Source organism: Heptranchias perlo, chromosome 3 (assembly GCF_035084215.1).
Source record: "Heptranchias perlo isolate sHepPer1 chromosome 3, sHepPer1.hap1, whole genome shotgun sequence".
In the NCBI taxonomy this organism is placed as follows: Eukaryota; Metazoa; Chordata; class Chondrichthyes; order Hexanchiformes; family Hexanchidae; genus Heptranchias; species Heptranchias perlo.
In genome coordinates this window covers 74,884,269-74,905,613 of record NC_090327.1, presented here as the reverse complement: position 1 = coordinate 74,905,613, position 21,345 = coordinate 74,884,269, and the positions used below count along the sequence as shown (strand labels likewise).

The window sequence follows — 21,345 nt, the reverse complement described above, 5'->3', positions numbered from 1 at the left end:
TAAATCGCGTTGAAGCCTCTTTGCATCCTTCTCACAACTCACAATCCCACCTAGTTTTGTGTCATCAGCAAACTTGGAAATATTACATTTGGTTCCCTCATCCAAATCATTGATATATATTGTGAATAGCTGGGGCCCAAGCACTGATCCCTGCGGTATCCCACTAGTCACGCCTGTCACCCCAAAGAAGACCCATTTATTCCTACTCTCTGTTTCTTGTCTGTTAACCAATTTTCAATCCATGCCAGTATATTACCCCCAATCCCATGTGCTTTAATTTTGCACACTAACCTCTTATGTGGGACTTTATCAAAGGCCTTCTGAAAATCCAAATACACCACATCCACTGGTTCTCCCTTATCTATTCTACCAGTTACATCCTCTAAAAACAAAAAAAGTCCATATACATAGATCATTAAAATGTGATGGACAGGTACAAAAATAATCAAATAGACTAATGGAATGTTGGCCTTTATATCTAGAGGACTAGAATACAAGAGGGTAGAAGTTATGCTACTGCTATAAAAAGCCCTGGTTAGATCACACCTGGAGTACTGTGTTCAGTTCAGGGCACCGCACCTTAGGAAGGAGATATTGGCCTTCGAGGGAGTGCAGCATAGATTTACTAGAATGATACCTGGACTCCAAGAGTTAAATTACCAGGAGGGATTGCACAAACCAGAGTTCTTTTCTCTGAAATTTAGAAGATTAAGGGGTGATTTGATTGAAGTTTTCAAGATATTAAGGGGAACTGATAGGGTAAATAGAGAGAAACTATTTCCGCTGGTTGGGGAGTCTAGGACTAGGGGACATAGCCTAAAAATTAGAGCCAGGACTTTCAGGAATGAAGTTAGGAAACACTTCTAAATGCAAAGGGTGGTAGAAGTTTGGAACTCTTTTCTGCAAACGGCAATTGATGCTAGCTCAATTCTTAATTTTAAATCTGAGATTGACAGATTTTAGTTAACTGAAGGTATTAGGGGATATGGGGCTAGGGCAGGTATATGGAGTTAGGTCACAGATCAGCCATGATCTCAATGAATGGTGGAACAGGCTCAAGGGGCTAAATGGCCTACTCCTATTCCTATGTTCTTTCTTATCTGACTGAATAGCCCCTCATTTACAGCAAGGAACTGATTTTATTAATACTAATTGCTGCTGCTTAAAGTTGAATTAACACTTTTTGGAGTGTTACATTTATATTAGATGAGGCAGTGGTGTGTTGATGGGAGAAATCCACGTTTTAAAGCATTTATCCACTGCTATGGTAATCACTTTACTGTAACTGCACCAGGCATAAATAGTACTTAACTGTGGCAAAAGGTATACTTATCAGTATCATAAGAGGTTTTCTTAAATTTCAGATGTGTTCCTTTCACTCAACAACTCAAATCTTACAAAGATACTGGCATCTCTGAAACTCTGATGTCAATACTACAATTCATACCAAATGCCAGATTTAAGTTTCAAAAACAATGTTGTCAGGTGTGGGATTTTGTATTTTAAAAAACAAACTTGTGGGGAAAAATTAATTGTTATTAACCTATAAAGAGATTATTTCAAAGGTACAACTCCTTTAATTCACAACTGGTTCCATACATGTGGGCTTTATTTATAAGTGCCAATTTTATGAATGAGCAGTACAAGCATGGATCCTGGCCTGCTGGCTGTGCATATCAAAAATCATGGGCAACTAACGCAATTTCCTGTTACGTGTACCTGCCATGCAAAGTCTGCCGATAGGATTCCTAAAATCAATCCTATATTATACAGGTCATCCATGTGACGAAGGATGATTATTAACCTATAAATATTTTAACATGAATTCTTAGTTACAATAATCTATAATAGGGCAAATGAGCCCAAAACAAGAAGTATAGGGAAAGAAGTACTATATACCAACATATACTTCTATACCATTAAAGCAGCAGGTTTGTCTATTTTCTTGTTTGCAAGTAAGAAAAAGATAGCAAATGCAATAGCAAGTCCAGTCTGGACAGCTATTTTCGGATGTTTGTGATAGTGAGCTGCTTGTAACCAGACTAGAAGATCTCACGAGATAACCATTCCAAACACAATGACAAGCTTGACCTGTCCGCTGCTAACTGATATAAACAGAGTTGTGTAGTGAACAGTCCCGTGGCAAACACCTACACCATGGGCTCGATTTTGCGATCGCGTTTCCGGCGGGTTCCCAGCGGGGTGGCCCCGAAAATCCCGATATCCGGTCACGTGACCGGATCGCGACGAAATCCCGGCCACTTCCGGGTACCGCGCTGACGTGCGGGGCTGCGCGCGCAAGCCCCGCTGGTGGGAATCTCGCAGGCAATTAAAGCCAGCGGGGTTCCACTTGAGAGTACTTACCTTGCTCGTTGTGGTCAGTTAATGAGCTGAATCAGCTGTCAAAAGAGGAAGTGTGGGATTTTAGGTTCAAGGCAGTGAGTTTCACACACTGGGGGAAACAGTCCCTTTCCAACCAGGCGTGTTGCAGCCAGCAGCCTGTGGCAGGTGCCAAGGTGCGCTCCACGGGGGAGAGCCCTCACCCACGCAGGAGGCCACCGCGTCACATAGGGCAACCCCTGCCCTCCACCACCCCCCGCCAAGCCAGAGGACAGACCGACACGAAACCGCAGCCCCAGTCCGAGGACCCACCCACCTACCCTGCACAACCCCTCAGACCAACACCTGCCAGATGGGTGGTGTGTTGACATTGTCGGAGGACGAACAGGATGACCAGCCCCAGCAGCCTCGCAGTCCACGCCGTCCGCCTCGGAGACGTGGGGCCCCCCAACACGGTGCTGCGGCACACCCACCTGCACAGCAGGAGGGAGGGCAACCGCAGAGAGAGATGCGTCGCAGGAGGCACTACCCTCCGCACAGGGTGTACAGAGCGAGGCTAAGCTTCATGGACCTCTCCGAGGAGCAGTGCATACGTCGGCTCAGAGTCAATCGCCAGGTAGTCGCCGACATCTGCAGCCTCCTTAACGACGAGCTGCTCCCTGATGGACCAAGCAGCATCTTCCTACCTGTCGCCGTCAAAGTCACCACTGCCCTCAACTTCTTCGCATCCGGTTCCTTCCAGGGTGCCACCGGGGACATCACCGGGGTCTGTCAGTCCTCTGCACACAAGTGCATAAGGCAGGTCACCGATGGGTTGTTCCGCAGGGCCTCGCACTACATCAACTTCGCCATGGACGAGCGCAGCCAGATGGAGAGGGCGGTTGGATTCCATGCCATGGCCGGCTTCCCACGGTTGCAGGGTGTAATCGACTGCACCCACATCGCAATACGGGCACCTCCGCATGAGCCAGGGCTGTTCATCAACAGGAAGGGGTATCACTCCATGAACGCCCAGCTCATCTGTGATCACCGCCAGAGATTCCTACACGTGTGCGCCAGATACCCCGGCAGCTGCCACGATGCCTTCGTCCTCAGGGAGTCCGCCGTCCCGCCCATCCTACAGGCACCCAACGCCGGCAACGGCTGGCTCCTCGGCGACAAGGGGTATCCCCTACACACGTGGCTCATGACACCTCTGAGGAACCCCATCACCGAGCCGGAGCGTCGGTACAATGACAGCCACACTGCTACCAGGTCTACAATTGAGCAGACCATAGGGCTTCTCAAGATGCGCTTCAGGTACCTTGATCGTTCTGGGGGAGCGCTCCAATACACACCATTCAGAGTGGGACGAATCATAGTTGTCTGCTGTGCCCTGCACAACATGGCCCAACAGAGGGGGGTGCCGCTGGAGGAGGCCCCATCCACACCCGCCACCCACATTGAGGCAGGCGAGGGCGAGGAGGAGGAGGAGGAGGCGGAGGCGGAGGAGGAGGACGCGCCAGAGGATGTTGGACGACCCATGCGCCGAGCCGCGACTCACCGGGATGGTCGCCGGGCCAGGGAGGCACTCATACGTCAACGGTTCTCCTAGAGTCAGACACTGCGAGGCGCTCGCATCTCCTCACCTGCACATGCGAGCGGCCATACCAGCCCCCTCCACTGAAGAGTGCTGCCAGTAATCCTGCACCCACAGCAGTGTGCCCAATGGGTGGCAGCAGGTGTTCGCCGTCATGATGGCCTCCACGGAACGCACCTATTGCACAAGCCGCGGAAGAATGGACGAGAGGTGGCAGGAGTGGTGAGAATAGAGTATTTAATATCTCGAATGTGACATTATATGAAAAAAAAGTACAAATTAATAAACACCCTGGTGTATTCCCTTTGTGATTATAAGGCCTTTGCAATTCTTTTCCGGTAACCCCTACGTGGTGCTACCCCTGTGGCTCCAGCAGAGGTAGTGGCAGGTTGCTCGTCTTCTTGCCTTGACCGGGTAGATGCTTTTGGCGGACGGCCCCTGGGTTTCGGTGCCCGTGACGGCACCTCCACAGACTGCTCCTCCTGCACCGGGGCAGGGGCAGACTCGGCCACCTGGAGAGGAGGCACCATTGCGGGTACTGGTTGAGAGGTGGGCGACGGGTGGGACGTGGGGGTGCCTTGAGAAGCGTCCCCGCTTCCATGTCCCCGGTCACCATCATCCCTCTCTTGGCCTCGGCCCACATCACCCCTTCCACCCTGCTGGACGGCAGTTTGGATGGCATGTGTGAGGCCTTGCAAGGCCACCCCGAGTGTATCCATCAGCCTGTTGATGGCGTCGGAATGTTGCTCACCCTGAATCCGTACAGACGTTGTGAGGGCCTGCATGGACTCGATCTGGAGCTGTGCGTGACGCTCGAGGGAGGCCAGCCTGTCCTCCACCGCAGACAGTCCCGCACCTACCCGCGACACTGTGTCGCCGGTACCCTCCTGTGCCTGCGCCACCAATGCCCACATGCAGGAGTTGGACTCCTCCATCGCCTGCGCTATTGTGGACAATGCGCGCGGCACCTCTGCCAGTACCTCAGCAATTAGCTGGTGCCCCTCGACGACTCTCCTTTTCACTGGTGGCCCCCTGGGTTCAGCATCTGGGTCTGGCTGAGCAGAGCCTGGAGATGAGTGCTCCCTCCGTCGCGGACCCTCCGCGGCTGCCGCTGCCACTAGGGTCTGCTCATGCTCACTCGTGCGCGGTGACTCATCAAGTGCTACCCCAACTAGTTGGCGAGAGGGACCCACCGAGGTGCGTGTCTCTGCGCTGGTGGATGGTTGGCTCTGATGTGACGATGCACCCTCAGAGACCGCCATGTCCTCTGAGGAATCGCCCTCCACGATCGCTTCACACAAAGACAGACCTGCAAGAGAACAGAGGGCACTTTGAGGCATGTGGACCAACTTGACAGTGCGCCTGATGGCAGGTGATGATACGGTAACTCGCGATCATGGGTGTTGAGTGTCAGCTTTCCCTTACCGGCCGTTTCGGCAGCGACACACTCGCCATCGGCCACCGACAGGCAATGTCGCGTGCGGGCGAGGTCGAGCGCCTCCACCTCGGCGTCGGTCAGCTCCACCACTTGCGGCGGCCCACCTCCGGTGCGTGCCCTTTCCCTATTGTTCTTGCTTCTCTGTTCCTGTGAAGGCAAAACACAGATGTGTGAGTGGGTGCGTATTGCATTGTGAGACACATCGAGCATCGGTGTGGTTGGGTTGAGGGTGGCGCGGATGGATGGGAGGATGCGTGGGCCACGTGCCCATCCCATTGCATGGGGATTGGGGTGTGTGGTAGTGTTCGGGTGGGGTCAGGGACGGTGGGTACTTGCGTGCACGGCGAGGATGGTGAATGAGTGGCTGTGAGGATTGCTGATGGAGCGCAGTGGTGGCTGTGCAGGAGGGGTTGTGATCTGTTTGGCGTGATGGTGGGGACGGGATGTGGGAGGGTACGTTGGTGTACTCACCTTGCCAGACCTAGTCAGGTCATTGAAGCGCTTGCGGCACTGCTCCCAAGTCCTTGGGGTGTTGCCCCTGCTGCTCACCTCCGCCGCCACCTCTGCCCATGCCTTCCTGATTGCGGCGGCAGGGAACTTGCGTCCATCTTCTGGGAAGAGCGTTTCCCTCCTCCTCCTCACGCCCTCCAGCATCAGCTGCAGTGCCAGGTCTGAAAAACGGGGCGCAGCCTTTCCCCTTTGCTGAGCCTTCGTCTCAAACCGCTTGCTTGTAGCAGGAGGGGCTTTGGGAGACTGCCCCTTTAACTGGAGCTCCTACATCGCGTCGACGGTACTGCGCATGCGCAGCCGGCCGGCACGCAGCCGGGGAGCGGAGAACCCGGAAGCAGGGCTTAATCAGGTCAATTATCCCGCGATCGCGTGGGGGACGCACGCAATTAGCCGTCCGCGTTTTCCACGCTCCCGGAGGACCACCCGCTGGGAACCCGCAGGCCTGCTAAATTCGAGCCCCATTACTAAAAATAGCCAACACTTTTATGCTTAGGCTCAAAGAATGAGAAATATGGGATTTCATTTACTTCTTCAGTGTTTTAATTACAATAATTTTCTACAATATTATATTTTTCTTAGTCTAGTGCTTTATTCTCTTCCAATCTTTACCTTTAAAATGATGACCTGGACATTAACAAAAGTTTTAACTTGAAGAAAAATGTTTTAAAATCGGTGACTCTGGGCATAATGCTGCCAATGTTCCACTGATATTCTTCTAAATCAGTTCACTGATGCTGTAAATAGTGTAGGCTTTGAAATATTAAAATCCACAGAAGGTGAATCTTGTTCGTAAATTCTGAGGGTATTATAAAATAGTGTAGTCAGATTAATAACGTAACTGTACATCATGTATTGCTATCAAAAGCTTCTCTTGAATACTGTGACACATGAAGAAAATTGGCTTAAAATGGAGGAGGTAATATAGCTGCACTTAATTTGTCACTGCTCATGTTGTGTTGTTCACATTGACTTGTGGTCAATGAAGTGTGCTGGCACAATTCCTAAGGTTAATAAAGAGGGCTAAATCTGAAAGCTCATCCAAAGTTTTCAATTAGGAGTCTGGCAGTCCATTGCTCTAAGTTTCATCAAAATGTCAGTCACAAATAACAAACCCTGTTCTGGTACTTAGATGAGAGGAAACAACTAAGTACAATATTAAGCCTTTAGTCTATACTGTGTTTTGTAGAGGACACAAAACAGCTGGATTACAGGAGTGGTGTCATTGTCGATAAGTGTGAAAGCCTAGGCGGAAGATTGTGCCTCGATCCCACATGAAACTAATAATCTGAGGCCTAGCGTCTTTTTCATCAATTGCTATAACAATTATTCTCTGGCTTCGCTGTCACAAAGAAACACAGCATCAAACATAATATCTATATTAAAATAAGAGAATACATTTTTGCTGTAAATTAAAGATTACTTTAATAAAACTAATTATGTTATTAAATGAAATTGCTTGATCACTGAAAGTTCATCTATTTTTGCGTAATTATTACACCTGAATGTCCAATAAATCACCTAGATAGATATTATTGTTATTACAAATAACCAAACAATATAACTGGAAGATTTTGAATTAAAACCACTTGAAAATGAACGCTACGGATAATTTCTTACTGACTGGGAGAAAACAGAGTTTTAATTAATTTTCTTTCTCCCCCCAAACTGCAGCAAATACAGGATTTGAACTCAGTTTTATTGATCATAGGATCATTCCAGTGGTCGACTTACCGCCCTGTTCCTGCTCTGCTGCCATTTTTCCCTGGGTTTTCCATTGGGCAGCCAAGGTGCCTACCTGAATCAGGCAGGAGCCTCATTAATCAACAAAAATTGGGATCCTGTGATGTAAATATGACCCTGATGCCATTTTCACTGTCCACTGGGTAGAGCATCTGCAGTGGATGCTCAGCTCAGTAAAACCTGGCAGAACAGAAGAGGCCTGATAAATTAAGTGTCGAAATTATTTTTGTAGGGCCAGGAGGAGCAGGAACAATGTGAGCTGCTGCCGCCCCCAGGTTTCCCCCCATCCTTCACCCCAGGCTCTATCTTATTACTGGCTGGATCAGTCTCTGGGCCCAATATTGCTATTGTTAACGAGGCCCGCCCTCAAAATGGACAAGGCCTCCCGTTGGCATCATTGGGCTGCCGGCCAGCACACTCCACCTGGTGGTTGCTCTATAGCTAAAATTCAACCCCATATGTCAAACTTTCAGTGATATTGCATGAAATTGTCCACTTCCCTTTAAATTCCACTCATGCAATTTAATGCTCCCACCATTCGTGTGCTGCCTGCACCAGTCCACCAAAAGTTTTGTATATGAGCTAATCTTAGCAAATTGGGTGTAAACAGCATACTTCAGTGGAATGCTGGGCTTTGAATTCCAATCATGCTCTGGTCGGGTGGTGCAGGCAGATTGCCGGATGGAGGAACCACCCCATTTACGTTGGTGAGAAATTTTTCAGTGGGGGAAAAGTTCCTTGGAGGGTTCTGCTGTGACTCCGGTGGGGCACCGGCAGAACCTCCAGGAAGACGTCGGAGACCCAGTTGCATCACCGTTTCCAGGAATTCGCCAACTGACTCATTAGGAACAGAACCTTCTTCTCCCCATACAAGGCAAATGTCGGCCAGGTGTTGGACCCAGCGGTAGGGACTCCCTATGCTGCGAGTTCCTGCCCCTTAGGCTCATTTGGGACTCAGCGTATCAGTGGAGCCGGTACGCCGAGTGTGTGGAGGCATATTGCCTGTGCAGATTGGGTGCAGGCCATCCCACTGCTAAATTGGTATGCTTTGTGCCCCCAATGCATACCAATTTTTACCCCAGAATTAATCTAGCTGACTTTACCCGCAATTACCGAATAAGCAGTCTTATTGTTAAATGACCCCTTTCCTAGGATATGGAATTTGGCCATGGTAAGGTCACGTGGGTAGGTGAAAGTTCTGCCCTGTTGCATCTCCAGTGACTTAGGTGCACTGCCAGAATTTTTAGCCTGGTGTATAAATTCAGATATTTGAATAATAGTACAACCCTTCCAAGATTTAATTTCTTTGAGTTAATCCTTTCTTTGCTGTTCTTGTTATATTCGCTGTCAGATATACATACACACACACAAAAGGGATTCAACTGTTCCCAATCACTCAAGAACATATTACACAATAAACATGCAATGCAAAATTTTACTCATCATAAATTCCACAAGCAGTTTCCTCTCAACCTGTTACTACTTCACTGAGGATGCATGCAAAGCAGTCATACAGTTTTACAGATTCACATGCATGCCCATATTGCTGCAGGGTAAAATTTGGAGCTACCTTGCCATTGAAGTCTGGAACTACTGTTGCATTTACAACCGTAAGGTTGTGTCCCCAAACCAAGATTTAAACAAAATCATAATCAACACAAGTTGTGATGCACAGTGTGCACCTCGTTGTGAATGTCAAGATCTTTAATCTCCAGCATCTCAACATTATTGATCTCTGTGCAGACAAAGCCTCACATTACAGGAGGGAGCGAAGGTGTATGGGACGAGGGCACTGCAACCTCTGGCACATTTGAACAGACTACGCTACAAATCCTTTGGCCATAGGCCACAGAGAGAGAGGGGCGGGGTGAATCCATAGCTATCCCAAGCCTCTGGATCCACCCTTCCACATTTCCTCCTAGATCTTTTTTTCATATTACTGGTCAACCTTCCATGGCATTGCACATGGGCAGTTAAGATCAATTTGAATTTTTTATCAGATCACGCAGGGTTAGACGGTGAGGGAGCAGAGTCGGGGGGAGGGAGCGGAGGATGAGGCAAATAGAAGGGGAGCAGCAAGGGGATGGTGGGGAGGGGAGATGGAGAGCAGAAGGGGAGCAGGGAGAGGACGGAGGGAAGAAGGCAGTGGGAAAGAATGGGACAGGGTACAGGAGAGGAGGAGAAATGGGAGGGAGAAGAAGGGAGGTGGGAGGGGGAAAGGAAGGGAATGCAGTGGAAGGAGAATTCACATCATTGTTAGTGGGGAATTGATGCATGGAACTGCCAGCCATTGAGGGAGGGAAAATACAGCCGGCTTTATCTTCCCAGCTTATTTCTCTTAACTTCCTCCAGCTAAATACTGAAAAAAACAAAGCCACCATCTTCAGCCCCTGCACAAACCATGTCCGTTGCCACCAATTCCAGCTCCCTCCCCAGCCACTGTCTCAGGTTGAACCAGATTATTTGCAACCTCAACGTCTCATTGGACCCCGAGCTGAGGTTCTAACCCCATATCCTCTCCATCACAAAGACTGTCTACTTCCACTTCTGTAAAATTGCCCGTCTCCACCCTTACCTCAGCCTATTCACTGCTCAGACACTCATCCATGCCTTTGTGACCTCCAGATTCCATTTTCTACTATCCCTAAACTTCAGCTCATCAAAATTATGCTCCCTCTTCCCTATCTTGTATTAAGTCCCACTGGCCCATCATCTCGGTCCTCACTAATCTACATTGGTTCCTGGTCATCCAAAGCTTCTAATTTAAAATTCTCATCTTCATGTTTAAATCCTTTCATGGCCTCACCCCTCCCTATCTCTATAAATGATGTGGAGATGCTGGTGATGGACTGGGGTGGACAAATGTAAGGAGTCGCACAACACCAGGTTATAGTCCAACAGCTTTATTTGAAATCACAAGCTTTCAGAGCTTTGCTCCTTGTGATTTCAAATAAAGCTGTTGGACTATAACCTGGTGTTGTGCGACTCCTTACATTTATCTCTATAAACTCCTCCAGCCCTTCAATGCCCCCCAAACCCCAAAATCTCCATTCCTCTGACTCTGACCTTCTGTGCATCTCCATTCCCTTCAGCCCACCATTGGCAGCTATACCTTCAGCTGCTTAGGCCCCATGCTCTGGAATTCCTTCCCTAAACCCCTCTGTTTCTCCGCCTCCCTCTCTTCCTTTAAGACTTTCCTTAAAACTCACCTTTTTGACGAAGCTTTTGGTCACCCCTCCTAATGTCTCCTTCTTTGGCTTGATATCTATCTTTTTATTACACCTCTGTGAAGGTATAATATAAAACTAGTACATACCCCTAAAATGCAAAAGCTCTACTTATGTAGTTAGGCAACCACGATAAAGAAATGAAGTAACTGATAATATCAAACTAAAAGAAAAGGCTTACAAAATGCAAGGAATAGTGGAAATCCAGCAGGCTAGCGGGGTTATAGAAAGCAACAAAGGGATACAAAGAAAGTAACAAGAGGTGCAAAATGGGAATATGAAATAAAAACTTACAAGGGATATTAAAGTTAGCAGCAAAAGTTTTTATTAATATATTGAAAAAGAAAGTGGTAAGGGGGAATGTGGGCCCATTAAAGACAGATGCAGGCGAGATTATAATGGATAACAAGGAACATAGGAACAGGAGGTGGCCATTTAGCCCCTCGAGCCTGTTCCACCTTTCAATGAGATCAAGGCTGATCTGTGACCTAACTCCATATCCCTTAATACCTTCAGTGAATAAAAATCTATCAATCTCAAATTTAAAAGTAACAATTGAGCTAGCATCAACTGCCATTTGCGGAAAAGAGTTCCGAACTTCTACCACCCTTTGCGTGTAGAAGTGTTTTTTAACTTCACTCCTGGCTCTAATTTTTAGGCTGTGTCCTCTACTCCCCAACCAGCGGAAATAGTCTCTCTCTATCTACTCTATCAGTTCCCCTTAATACCTTGACAACGTCCATCAAATCACCCCTTAATCTAATAAATTCCAGGGAATACAACCCCGGTTTGTGTAATCTCTCATTGTAATTTAACCCTTGGATTCCAGGTATCATTCTAGTAAATCTATGCTGCAGTCCCTCCGAGGCCAATATATCCTTCCTAAGGTGTGGTGCCCAAAACTGAATGCAGTACTCCAAATGTGGTCTAACCAGGGCATTGTACAGCTGTGGCATAACCTCCACCCCCTTGTATTCTAGTCCTCCAGATATAAAGGCCAGCATTCCATTAGCCTTTTTGATTATTTTCTGAACCTGTCCATGACATTTTAATGATCTATGTACATGGACTTCTAAGTCTCTTTGGACCTCCACTGTTTCAAGCTTTTCACCATTTAGAAAGTACTCTGATCTATGCTTTTGAGGTACAAAGTGGATGACCTCACAATAGCTTACAGTGAAATCCATTTGCCACAGTTTTTCCCATTCACTTAATCTATTAATATCTCTCTGTAATTTTATGCTTCCATCTACACTGCTTACAATGCTGCCTATCTTTGTGTCATTGGCAAATTTGGATATGTGGCTCTCTAACCCATCATCTAAGTCATTAATAAATAGTTGAGGCCCTAACATGGATCCCTTTGGGACACCACTAGTCACATCCTGCCAATTTGAGTACCTGCCCATTATCTCTACTCTCTGTCTCCTGCCGCTCAGCTAATTTCCTAACCAAGTCAATAGTTTGCCCTCAATTCCATGAGCTTCAACATTAGTTAACAGTCTCTTATGAGGGGCTTTATTGAATGCCTTCTGGAAGTCCATATAAACAACATTCATAGATATTCTCCTGTCCACTTCTTTAGTCACCTCTTCAAAAAATTCAATCAGGTTCGTCAGGCATGATCGACCCTTGACAAATCCATGCTGGCTCTCTCTGATCAGCTGAAAATGTTCAAGGTGTTTAGTCACTCTATTCTTAATTATAGACTCTAGTAATTTCCTAACAACAGATGTTAGGCTAACTGGTCTATTAACCAGGAAATGGCAGACTTGTTAAATGGGTACTTTATATATGTTTTCACAGACAGCAGAGGAGGAAGACAAAATATCAGCAGTACAAGGGAGCCTAAAAATAAGTCAAGGGGAGGAACTTAGTGAATTTAATATAATTAAAAACATGGAATAGAGAAATCAATGGAACTTAGATACACAAATCTCCAGGACCTAATTATTTCCATCCCCGGGTTTAAAAGAAACAGGTGAGGAAATTACAGATGTGTTAGGCATAACTTTCAAAAGCTCTCCAGATTCATGAATTGTGCCTTTGGATTGGAAAATTGGAAATATCACTTCATTATGTAAGGGAGGGAGGGGAAAACAGGTAACTACAGACCTGTCAGTTTAATATCAATTGTGGGGATGTTACTGGAATCTGTCCTCAGAGACAGAGTGACTAAGCACTTGGAAAAATATCAACTGATCAAAGAGAGTCAGCATGGATTTGTGATGGGTCTCACTAATCTAGTTGAATTTTTTGAGGTGCTCATCTCTGGATGTTGTCTATATATACTTTCAGAAAGCATTTAATAAAGTTCTACACAAGAGATTATTAGCAAAAATAAGAGTGTGCAGAATTGGACTAAACCTTGTGACATGGATCAGTAATTGGTTGGGAGGTGGGAGACAGAGAGTCGGGATAAAGGGTTTGTTCCTGATTGGCAGGATGTGACAAGTGATGTTCCCCAGGGATCTGCACTGTGACCTCAGCTTTTCGCCATATATATTAATGACTTGGATGAAGGAGTAAAGAGTTGCATATCCAAGTTTGGCGATGATACTAAGTTAGGAGGTACAGTAAGTTGTGTGGATGGGAGCAGAGAGTTACAAAAGGGACAAAGACAGACTAAGTGAGTGGGCAAAACTAAGGCAGATGGAATTTACTGTGGGGAAGTGTGAAGTCATGCACTTTGGATCTGAGAAAGACAAATATTTTCTTAATGGTGAGAGATTAGGAGTTGTGGAGGAGCAAAGAGATTTAGGTGCACAGGTACATGAAGTGACCAAAAGGCTAACAGAATGTAAGCCTTTATCTCAAGGGGGTTGGAATTCAAAAGTAAGGAAGTTATGCTTTAGTTGTACAGAGCCTTGGTCAGATCTCATCTGTGATAAGTTTTGGGCACCGAGCCTCAGGAAAGATATATTGGCCAATAAGGAGGTACAGAGCAGATGTACCAGAATGATAAACTAATCGAGGTGTTTAAAATAATAAAGGGATTCAATAGGGTAGATATGGAGAAACTGTTTCCTCTGGTTTGGGAATCCAGAGGACATAATCTTAAAAGAAGAGCTAAGCCATTGAGGAGTGAAATCGGGAAGCACCCATGCCCCTCCAACAACTTCTTGCACCAATACTTCCTGTGGCCTTCCTCAATCCTCCCTGCCTCTTGCCCTCATGGCCTGGTGCACATTCTGCTCTACCAGGAAAGGGCATGGTGCATAATGGGCAGTCAGCAGCATTCACTCACTCGCGAGTCATGAAAGATGTACCATTTTAAATAATGTGCCTTGCAGCAGTGTTTTTTTTATTCGTTCATGGGATGTGGGCGTCGCTGGTGAGGCCGGCATTTATTGCCCATCCCTAATTGCCCTTGAGAAGGCAGTGGTGAGCTACCTTCTTGAACCGCTGCAGTCCGTCTGGTGAAGGTTCTCCCACAGTGCTGTTAGGAAGGGAGCTCCAGGATTTTGACCCAGCGACGATGAAGGAACAGCGATATATTTCCAAGTCGGGATGGTGTGTGACTTGGAGGGGAACATGCAGGTGGTGTTGTTCCCATGTGCCTGCTGCTCTTGTCTTTCTAGGTGGTACAGGTCACGGGTTTGGGGGGTACTGTCGAAGGAGCCTTGGCGAGTTGCTGCAGTGCATCCTGTGGATGGTACACACTGCAGCCACTGTGCGCCGGTGGTGAAGGGAGTGAATGTTTAGGGCGGTGGATGGGGTGCCAATCAAGCGGGCTGCTTTGTCCTGGATGGTGTCGAGCTTCTTGAGTGTTGTGGAGCTGCACTCATCCAGGCAAGTGGAGAGTATTCCATCACACTCCTGACTTAGAAACATAGGAACATAGGATCAGGAGCAGGCCATTCAGCCCCTCGTGCCTGCTCCGCCATTTGATAAGATCATGGCTGATCTGTGATCTAACTCCATATACCTGCCTTTGGCCCATATCCCTTAATACCTTTGGTTGCCAAAAAGCTATCTATCTCAGATTTAAATTTAGCAATTGAGCTAGTATCAATTGCCGTTTGCGGAAGAGAGTTCCAAACTTCTACAACCCTTTGTGTGTAGAAATGTTTTCTAATCTCACTCCTGAAAGGTCTGGCTCTAATTTTTAGACTGTGCCCCCTACTCCTAGAATCCCCAACCAGCGGAAATAGTTTCTCTCTATCCACCCTATCTGTTCCCCTTAAATATCTTATAAACTTCGATCAGATCACCCCTTAACCTTCGAAACTCTGGAGAATACAACCCCAATTTGTGTAATCTCTCCTCGTAACTTAACCCTTGAAGTCCGGGTATCATTCTAGTAAACCTATGCTGCACTCCATCCAAAGCCAATATGTCCTTCCAAAGGTGTGGTGCCCGAACTGCTCACAGTACTCCAGGTGCGGTCTAACCAGGGTTTTGTATAGCTGCAGCATAACTTCTGCCCCCTTGTACTCCAGTCCTCTAGATATAAAGGCCAACATTCCATTTGCCTTCTTGATTATTTTCTGCACCTGTTCATGACACTTCTATGATCTATGTACCTGAACCCCTAAGTCCCTTTGGACATCCACTGTTTTTAACTTTTTACCATTTAGAAAGTACCCTGTTCTATCCTTTTTTGATCCAAAGTGGATGACCTCACATTTGTCTACACTGAATTCCATTTGCCACAGTTTTGCCCATTCACCTAATCTATCAATATCGCTTTGTAATTTTATGTTTTCATCTACACAGCTTACAATGCCACCAATCTTTGTGTCATCGGCAAACTTAGATATGAGACTTTCTATGCCTTCATCTAAGTTAATAAATATTGTGAATAATTGAGGCCCCAAGACAGATCCCTGCGGGACTCCACTAGTCACATCCTGTCAATGCGAGTACCTTCCCATTATCCCTACTCTCTGTCGCCTTTCGCTCAGCCAACTTCCTAACCAAGTCCGTACTTTTCCCTCGATTCCATGGGCTTCTATCTTAGCTAACAGTCTCTTATGTGGGACCTTATCAAATGCCTTCTGGAAGTCCATATAAATAACATCCATTGACATTTCCCTGTCCACTACTTTAGTCACCTCTTCAAAAAATTCAATCAGGTTTGTCAGGCACGAACAACCTTTCACAAATCCATGCTGGCTCTCTCTGATTAACTGAAAATTCTCGAGGCGTTCAGTCACCCTATCCTTAATTATAGACTCCAGCATTTTCCCCACAACAGATGTTAGGCTCACTGGTCTATAATTCCCCAGTTTCCCTCTCTCTCCTTTCTTGAAAAGCAGAGTGATATGTGCAATTTTCCAATCTAGAGGGACAGTTCCTGAATCTGGAGAACTTTGAAAGATTATAGTTAGGGCATCTGCAATGTGCTCACCTACTTCCTTTAAAACCCTGGGATGGAAACCATCTGGTCCTGGGGATTTGTCACTCTTTAGTGCTATTATTTTCTTCATTACTGTTGCTTTACTTATGTTAATTTTATCAAGTCCCTGTCCCCGATTCAATATATGTTTTCTTGGGATTTCCGGCATGTTATCCTCTTTTTCGACTGTAAATACTGACGCAAAGTAATTGTTCAACATATCCGCCATTTCCCCATTGTCAATGACAATATCCCCACTTTCAGTTTTTAAGGGGCCAACACTGCTCCTGACCACCCTCTTTTTCCTAATATAACTATAAAAGTTCTTCGTATTGGTTTTGATATCCCTCGCGAGTTTCTTTTCATAGTCTCTTTTTGTAGCCCTTACTATCTGTTTTGTGCCTTGTAGATGGTGGAAAGGCTTTGGGGAGTCAGGAGGTGAGTCACTCGCCACATAATACCCAGCCTCTGACCTGCTCTTGTAGCCACAGTATTTATATGGCTGGTCCAGTTAAGTTTCTGGTCAATGGTGACCCCCAGGATGTTGATGGTGGGGGATTTGGCGACGGTAATGCCGTTGAATGTCAAGGGGAGGTGGTTAGACTCTCTCTTGTTGGAGATGGTCATTGCCTGGCACTTGTCTGGCACGAATGTTACTTGCCATTTATGAGCCCAAGCCTGGATGTTGTCCAGGTCTTGCTGCATGCGGGCTCGGACTGCTCCATTATTTGAGGGGTGTAGCACTGCTGGTGGTGCTGGCTGAAAATTAAGAAAACTTTTTGAAGATTGAAAGATTGAACGAATATACATTCCATTGAAGAATAAAAACTCCACATGAAAAATGATTCATCCTTGGCTAACTAAAGAAGTTAAGGATAGTATTAGACTAAAAGAAGAGGCTTATAATGTTGCCAAGAAGAGTAGTAAGCCTGAGGATTGGGAGAGTTTTAGAAACCAGCAAAGGTTGACCAAAAATTGATAAAGAGGGAGAAAGTAGAATATGAGAGTAAACTAGCAAGAAATATAAAAACAAATTATAAGAGTTTCTAAAACTATGTAAAAAGGAAGAGAGTAGCGAAAGTAAATGCGGGTCCCTTAGAGGCTGCGACAGGAGAAATTATAATAGGGAATAAGGAAATGGCAGAGACATTAAATAAATATTTTGTATCTGTCTTCACAGTCGAAGACACAAAAAACATACCGGAAATCGTGGGGAACCAAGGGTCTAATGAGAGTGAGGAGCTTAAAGTAATTAATATTAGTAATGAAAAAGTACTGGAGAAATTAAGGGGACTAAAAGATGATAAATCCCCTGGACCTGATGGTCTATATCCTACGGTTCTAAAAGAGGTGGCTGCAGAGATAGTGGATGCACTGGTTGTGATCTTCCAAAATTCCCTAGATTCTAGTGAGAGAAAACAGAGAACTAAGGACAATTAGCCCATTCTACCCAATTTTTGCTTGATCCGGCCCTTCATGCCTGGTGGGAAAGCTGCCCAGGTAGAACTAGAGGTCATAGTAGCCTGACAGTAGCTGGGAAAATGCTGGAATCTATTATTAAGAATGTGGTAATGGGGCACTTAGAAAATCATAATCTGATTAGGCAGAGTCAAAATGGTTTTGTGAAAGGGAAATCGTGTTTGACAAATCTGTTCGAGATTTTTGAGGATGTAACTACCAGGGTAGATAAAGGGGAACCAGTGGATGTAGTATATTTGGATTTTCAAAAAGCATTCGATGAGGTGTTACACAAGAATAGGGCTCACGGGATTGGGGTAATATATTAGCATGGGTAGAGGATTGGTTAACGGACAGAAAACAGAGACTAGGAATAAACGGGTCATTTTCACGTTGGCAGGTTGTAACTAGTGAGGTACGGCAAGGATCAGTGCTTGGGCCTCAGCTATTTACAATCTATATTAATGACTTAGATGAAGGGACCGAGTGTAATGCATCCAAGTTTGCTGATTATACAAAGCTAGGTGGGATAGTAAGCTGTGAGGAGGACACAAAGGGCTCAATTTTGAAATGAAGGTTGGCAGCAGGGGGGGAAGGTGCGCGTGGCAAACCTAAATAAAAAAAAACGTGCCATTTCCGACGCGATCGCAATGTAATTGGTGGTGATTAAAGTTCTTTCCGGGTTCCATGCCCGGCAGCCCCTGATTGACGGGCTGTCTGCCGACAGGAGCTGCAACGCTGGGGGTGGCGGGGGGGAAGAGAAAGAGAGAGAGCGAGACATCATCCGGCGCTGGAACAGAAGATCGGGGGTGGGGGGGAGAGGGGAAGATCGGGGGGGGTGGAGAGTGGAAGATTGGGGAAGGGAGGGGAACATCGGAGCCACATTGGTGGCGGGGGGGGGGGGGAAGAGGAGGAGATCGGAGCGGGACATCGGGGGAAGTGGAGGAGATTGTAGAGGGAGACATCGGGGGCCGAGAGGGACATCAGAGAGGGAGACACGGACATCGGAACAGGGTAGAAAGGTAGATTGATTTTGTGTTTTAACTTTGTGCAATGGTTTTTTATTTAATTTATTTCCTTTATTTTTGCCTGATCCGGCCCTTCATGCCTGGTGGGAAAGCTGCCCAGGTAAGTTAAAAATCATTCTAACTACCTAATATGTCACAAGTAAAGTGCCTTACGTACCTCAATGAGGTACATTTGGTTCTTTAACTATCATCCCGCCAGCTTTAATTGCCGGCGGGACGTCCGGATTCTGGAAGCCCGCGTGCACACAGGTGCGCCTGTGGGAAACTCAGAAATCGGCGGGTTGGAGCCAGCGTCCAAACCCGCTCTGCATTTTTGCAATTTTCGCAGCCCCCCACCCCCAACACACCCACAATTTATGTTTAAAATTCAATCCAAAGAGTCTGCAAAGGGATATAGACAGATTATGTGAGTGGGCAAGAAGGTGGCAGATGGAGTATAATGTGGGGACATGTGAGGTTATTCACTTTGGTAGGAAGAATAGAAAAACAGAATATTTTTTAAATGGTGAGAAACTATTAAATGTTGGTGTCCAGAGAGATTTGGGTGCCTTGTACACGAAACACAGAAAGTTAGCATGCAGGTCCAGCAAGCAATTAGGAAGGCAAATGGAATGTTGGCCTTTATTGCGAGGGGGTTGGAGAATAAGAATAAGGAAGTCTTGCTACAATTGTACAGGACTTTGGTGAGACCATACCTGGAGTACTGTGTACAGTTTTGGTCACCTTACCTAAGGAATGATATACTTGTCTTAGAGGCGGTGCAATGAAGGTTCACTAGATTGATTCCTGGGATAAAAGGGTTGTCCTATGAGGAGAGATTGGGTAGAATGGGCCTATACTCTCTGAAGTTTAGAAGAATGAGAGGTGATCTCTTTGAAACATATAAGATTCTGAGAGGACTTGACAGGGTAGATGCTGAGAGGCCATTTCCCCTGGCTGGAGAGTCTCGAACTAGAGGTCATAGTCGCAGGATAAGGGGTCGGACATTTAAGGCTGAGAGATGAGGAGGAATTTCTTCCCTCAGAGGGTCATGAATATTTGGAATTCTCTACCCCAGAGGGCTGTGGATGTTCAGTCATTGAGACTGAGATCGATAAATTTTTGGACTCTGAGGAAATCAAGGGATATGGGGATCAGGCGGGAAAGTGGCATTGAGGTCGAAGATCAGCCATGATCTTATTGAATGGCGAAGCAGGCTCTAGGGGCTGTATGCCCTACTCCTGCTCCTATTTCTTATGTTCTTATGTTCTTTTAAATTTGCTGCTTTGACTAAGGCAATCAATCTGCCTTAATCAAAGCACTCCTTTAAAATTTAACACCACGCTCCCAACCCCTGCAGTCAAGAGCAATGCTGGTTCCAAGGAATGCACCAGCATTGTAGAGGTTCAAATGATGGGAAATATATTGTAGGACACCATTCCATCATTTGAGTCCTATTATAAAACACCCACCTGTATTTAGTGGACGTATTACATGACCGACATCACTTCTGGCAGGAAATCCTGGTAGTGGCGTTAGGCAGCAGAAGAAAGCCAGCGGATAAGTTCCCTAGCTAGTTTTCCTCCCCTGCCTGACTAGGTTCCATTGATCTACCCATCACCCTTTTTAAATGCTGTTTACATGCGATTTGCTACACCTACTCTGGCGAGCTCCCAATGCTGGTTTACTGACCTAACAAGTGAAGAAATTCAGTTCAATTTTCTTTGAATGGGGAAATGTCCATTTAATTCTGATGTGCCAGAAGGTGATGATTTTGACCACACAGTTTATAATGCAGAATACAAAAGATGTAGGCTCTCATACCGGTGGACTCCACTATTACACATCATGATGTGGCAGGCTCCCAAACGATTGCAGAGCTCAGAAGAGACTGACAGCAAGCCAATGCCAGAGGCACTACAGGCTGTATAAGCACAAGCTGCTGTACGTTTTGACCTGATAAAGGATTCCATCAATCGATAAAGTTCGTCCAATGCATTGAGGGGCCGCATAAGCTGTAGGGAGAAGGCAGACAATACTGAAGTCAATACTATTTCTTCAGGTAACTTACGGAAAAAAAGTTAACAAGATAGGGAAGTTAATTAAGAACAAATTTTTTTTCAGTGCCACAACTGCATACAATTTTCTGGACTGTGCAAGGAAATTAAAGATGTTTATTTTCTTACAAAAACTTGACAATATAACTCTACTTTAAAAAAAAGGTTTTTTTAGAAATTAAACAGTCCTACAAATTTTAATCCATTCAGTGAATGAGTGAAATCTATATCTATTTAAATATAAAGATTCTCAAGATATCTTAATTACCTTATCTATTGCAGCAGCTTTGGATGAACTCGGAGGCAAATTTGATTTGTCCAGATAGAAAGCCCTGTTTAAGGAATAAAGCCATTAGACAGAGTTCCCAGAAAAAGCTAAAAAATGCACAAAAGATAATGGGCCAGAATTCCAGGAGTCTTGCTTTGCTGGTGGAAGTGCAGTGGAGTGGAAGTCCTGTCTGCCCATAGTGAAGGGCATGGATCCTGTCCCAAATTCTGGGGATAGGGGTCATTAATGTCTGTCAGAGTGGGCAGCCCACGCTTGTAAGGGCGCATCAGAGGGACTCACAGCAGACTGGCCAGTGGAACTACAGCCCCTCCACTAGGAGGACTCAGAGGCCCTTCCCAGGCCAAAGCAAAAAGTAAATG

At 46.0% G+C, this 21,345-nt stretch overlaps 1 protein-coding gene across 4 annotated transcripts in view; it reads right to left on the bottom strand.

Moving 5' to 3' along the window:
* The window catches only part of prex2 (phosphatidylinositol-3,4,5-trisphosphate-dependent Rac exchange factor 2), a 428,462-nt gene that overhangs the window by 46,594 nt on the left and 360,523 nt on the right, over positions 1-21,345 (bottom strand). For 3 of the 4 annotated variants that reach the window (XM_067980312.1, XM_067980313.1, XM_067980314.1), the window contains 2 exons: positions 20,966-21,029; positions 20,465-20,655 (listed from right to left, as the gene is read on the bottom strand). In XM_067980312.1, the coding sequence (XP_067836413.1) occupies positions 20,465-20,655; positions 20,966-21,029 (255 nt within the window). Of the gene's footprint in view, positions 1-5,325; positions 5,505-20,464; positions 20,656-20,965; positions 21,030-21,345 lie in introns of those variants that run through there. The other variant, XM_067980315.1, reaches the window with a different exon arrangement.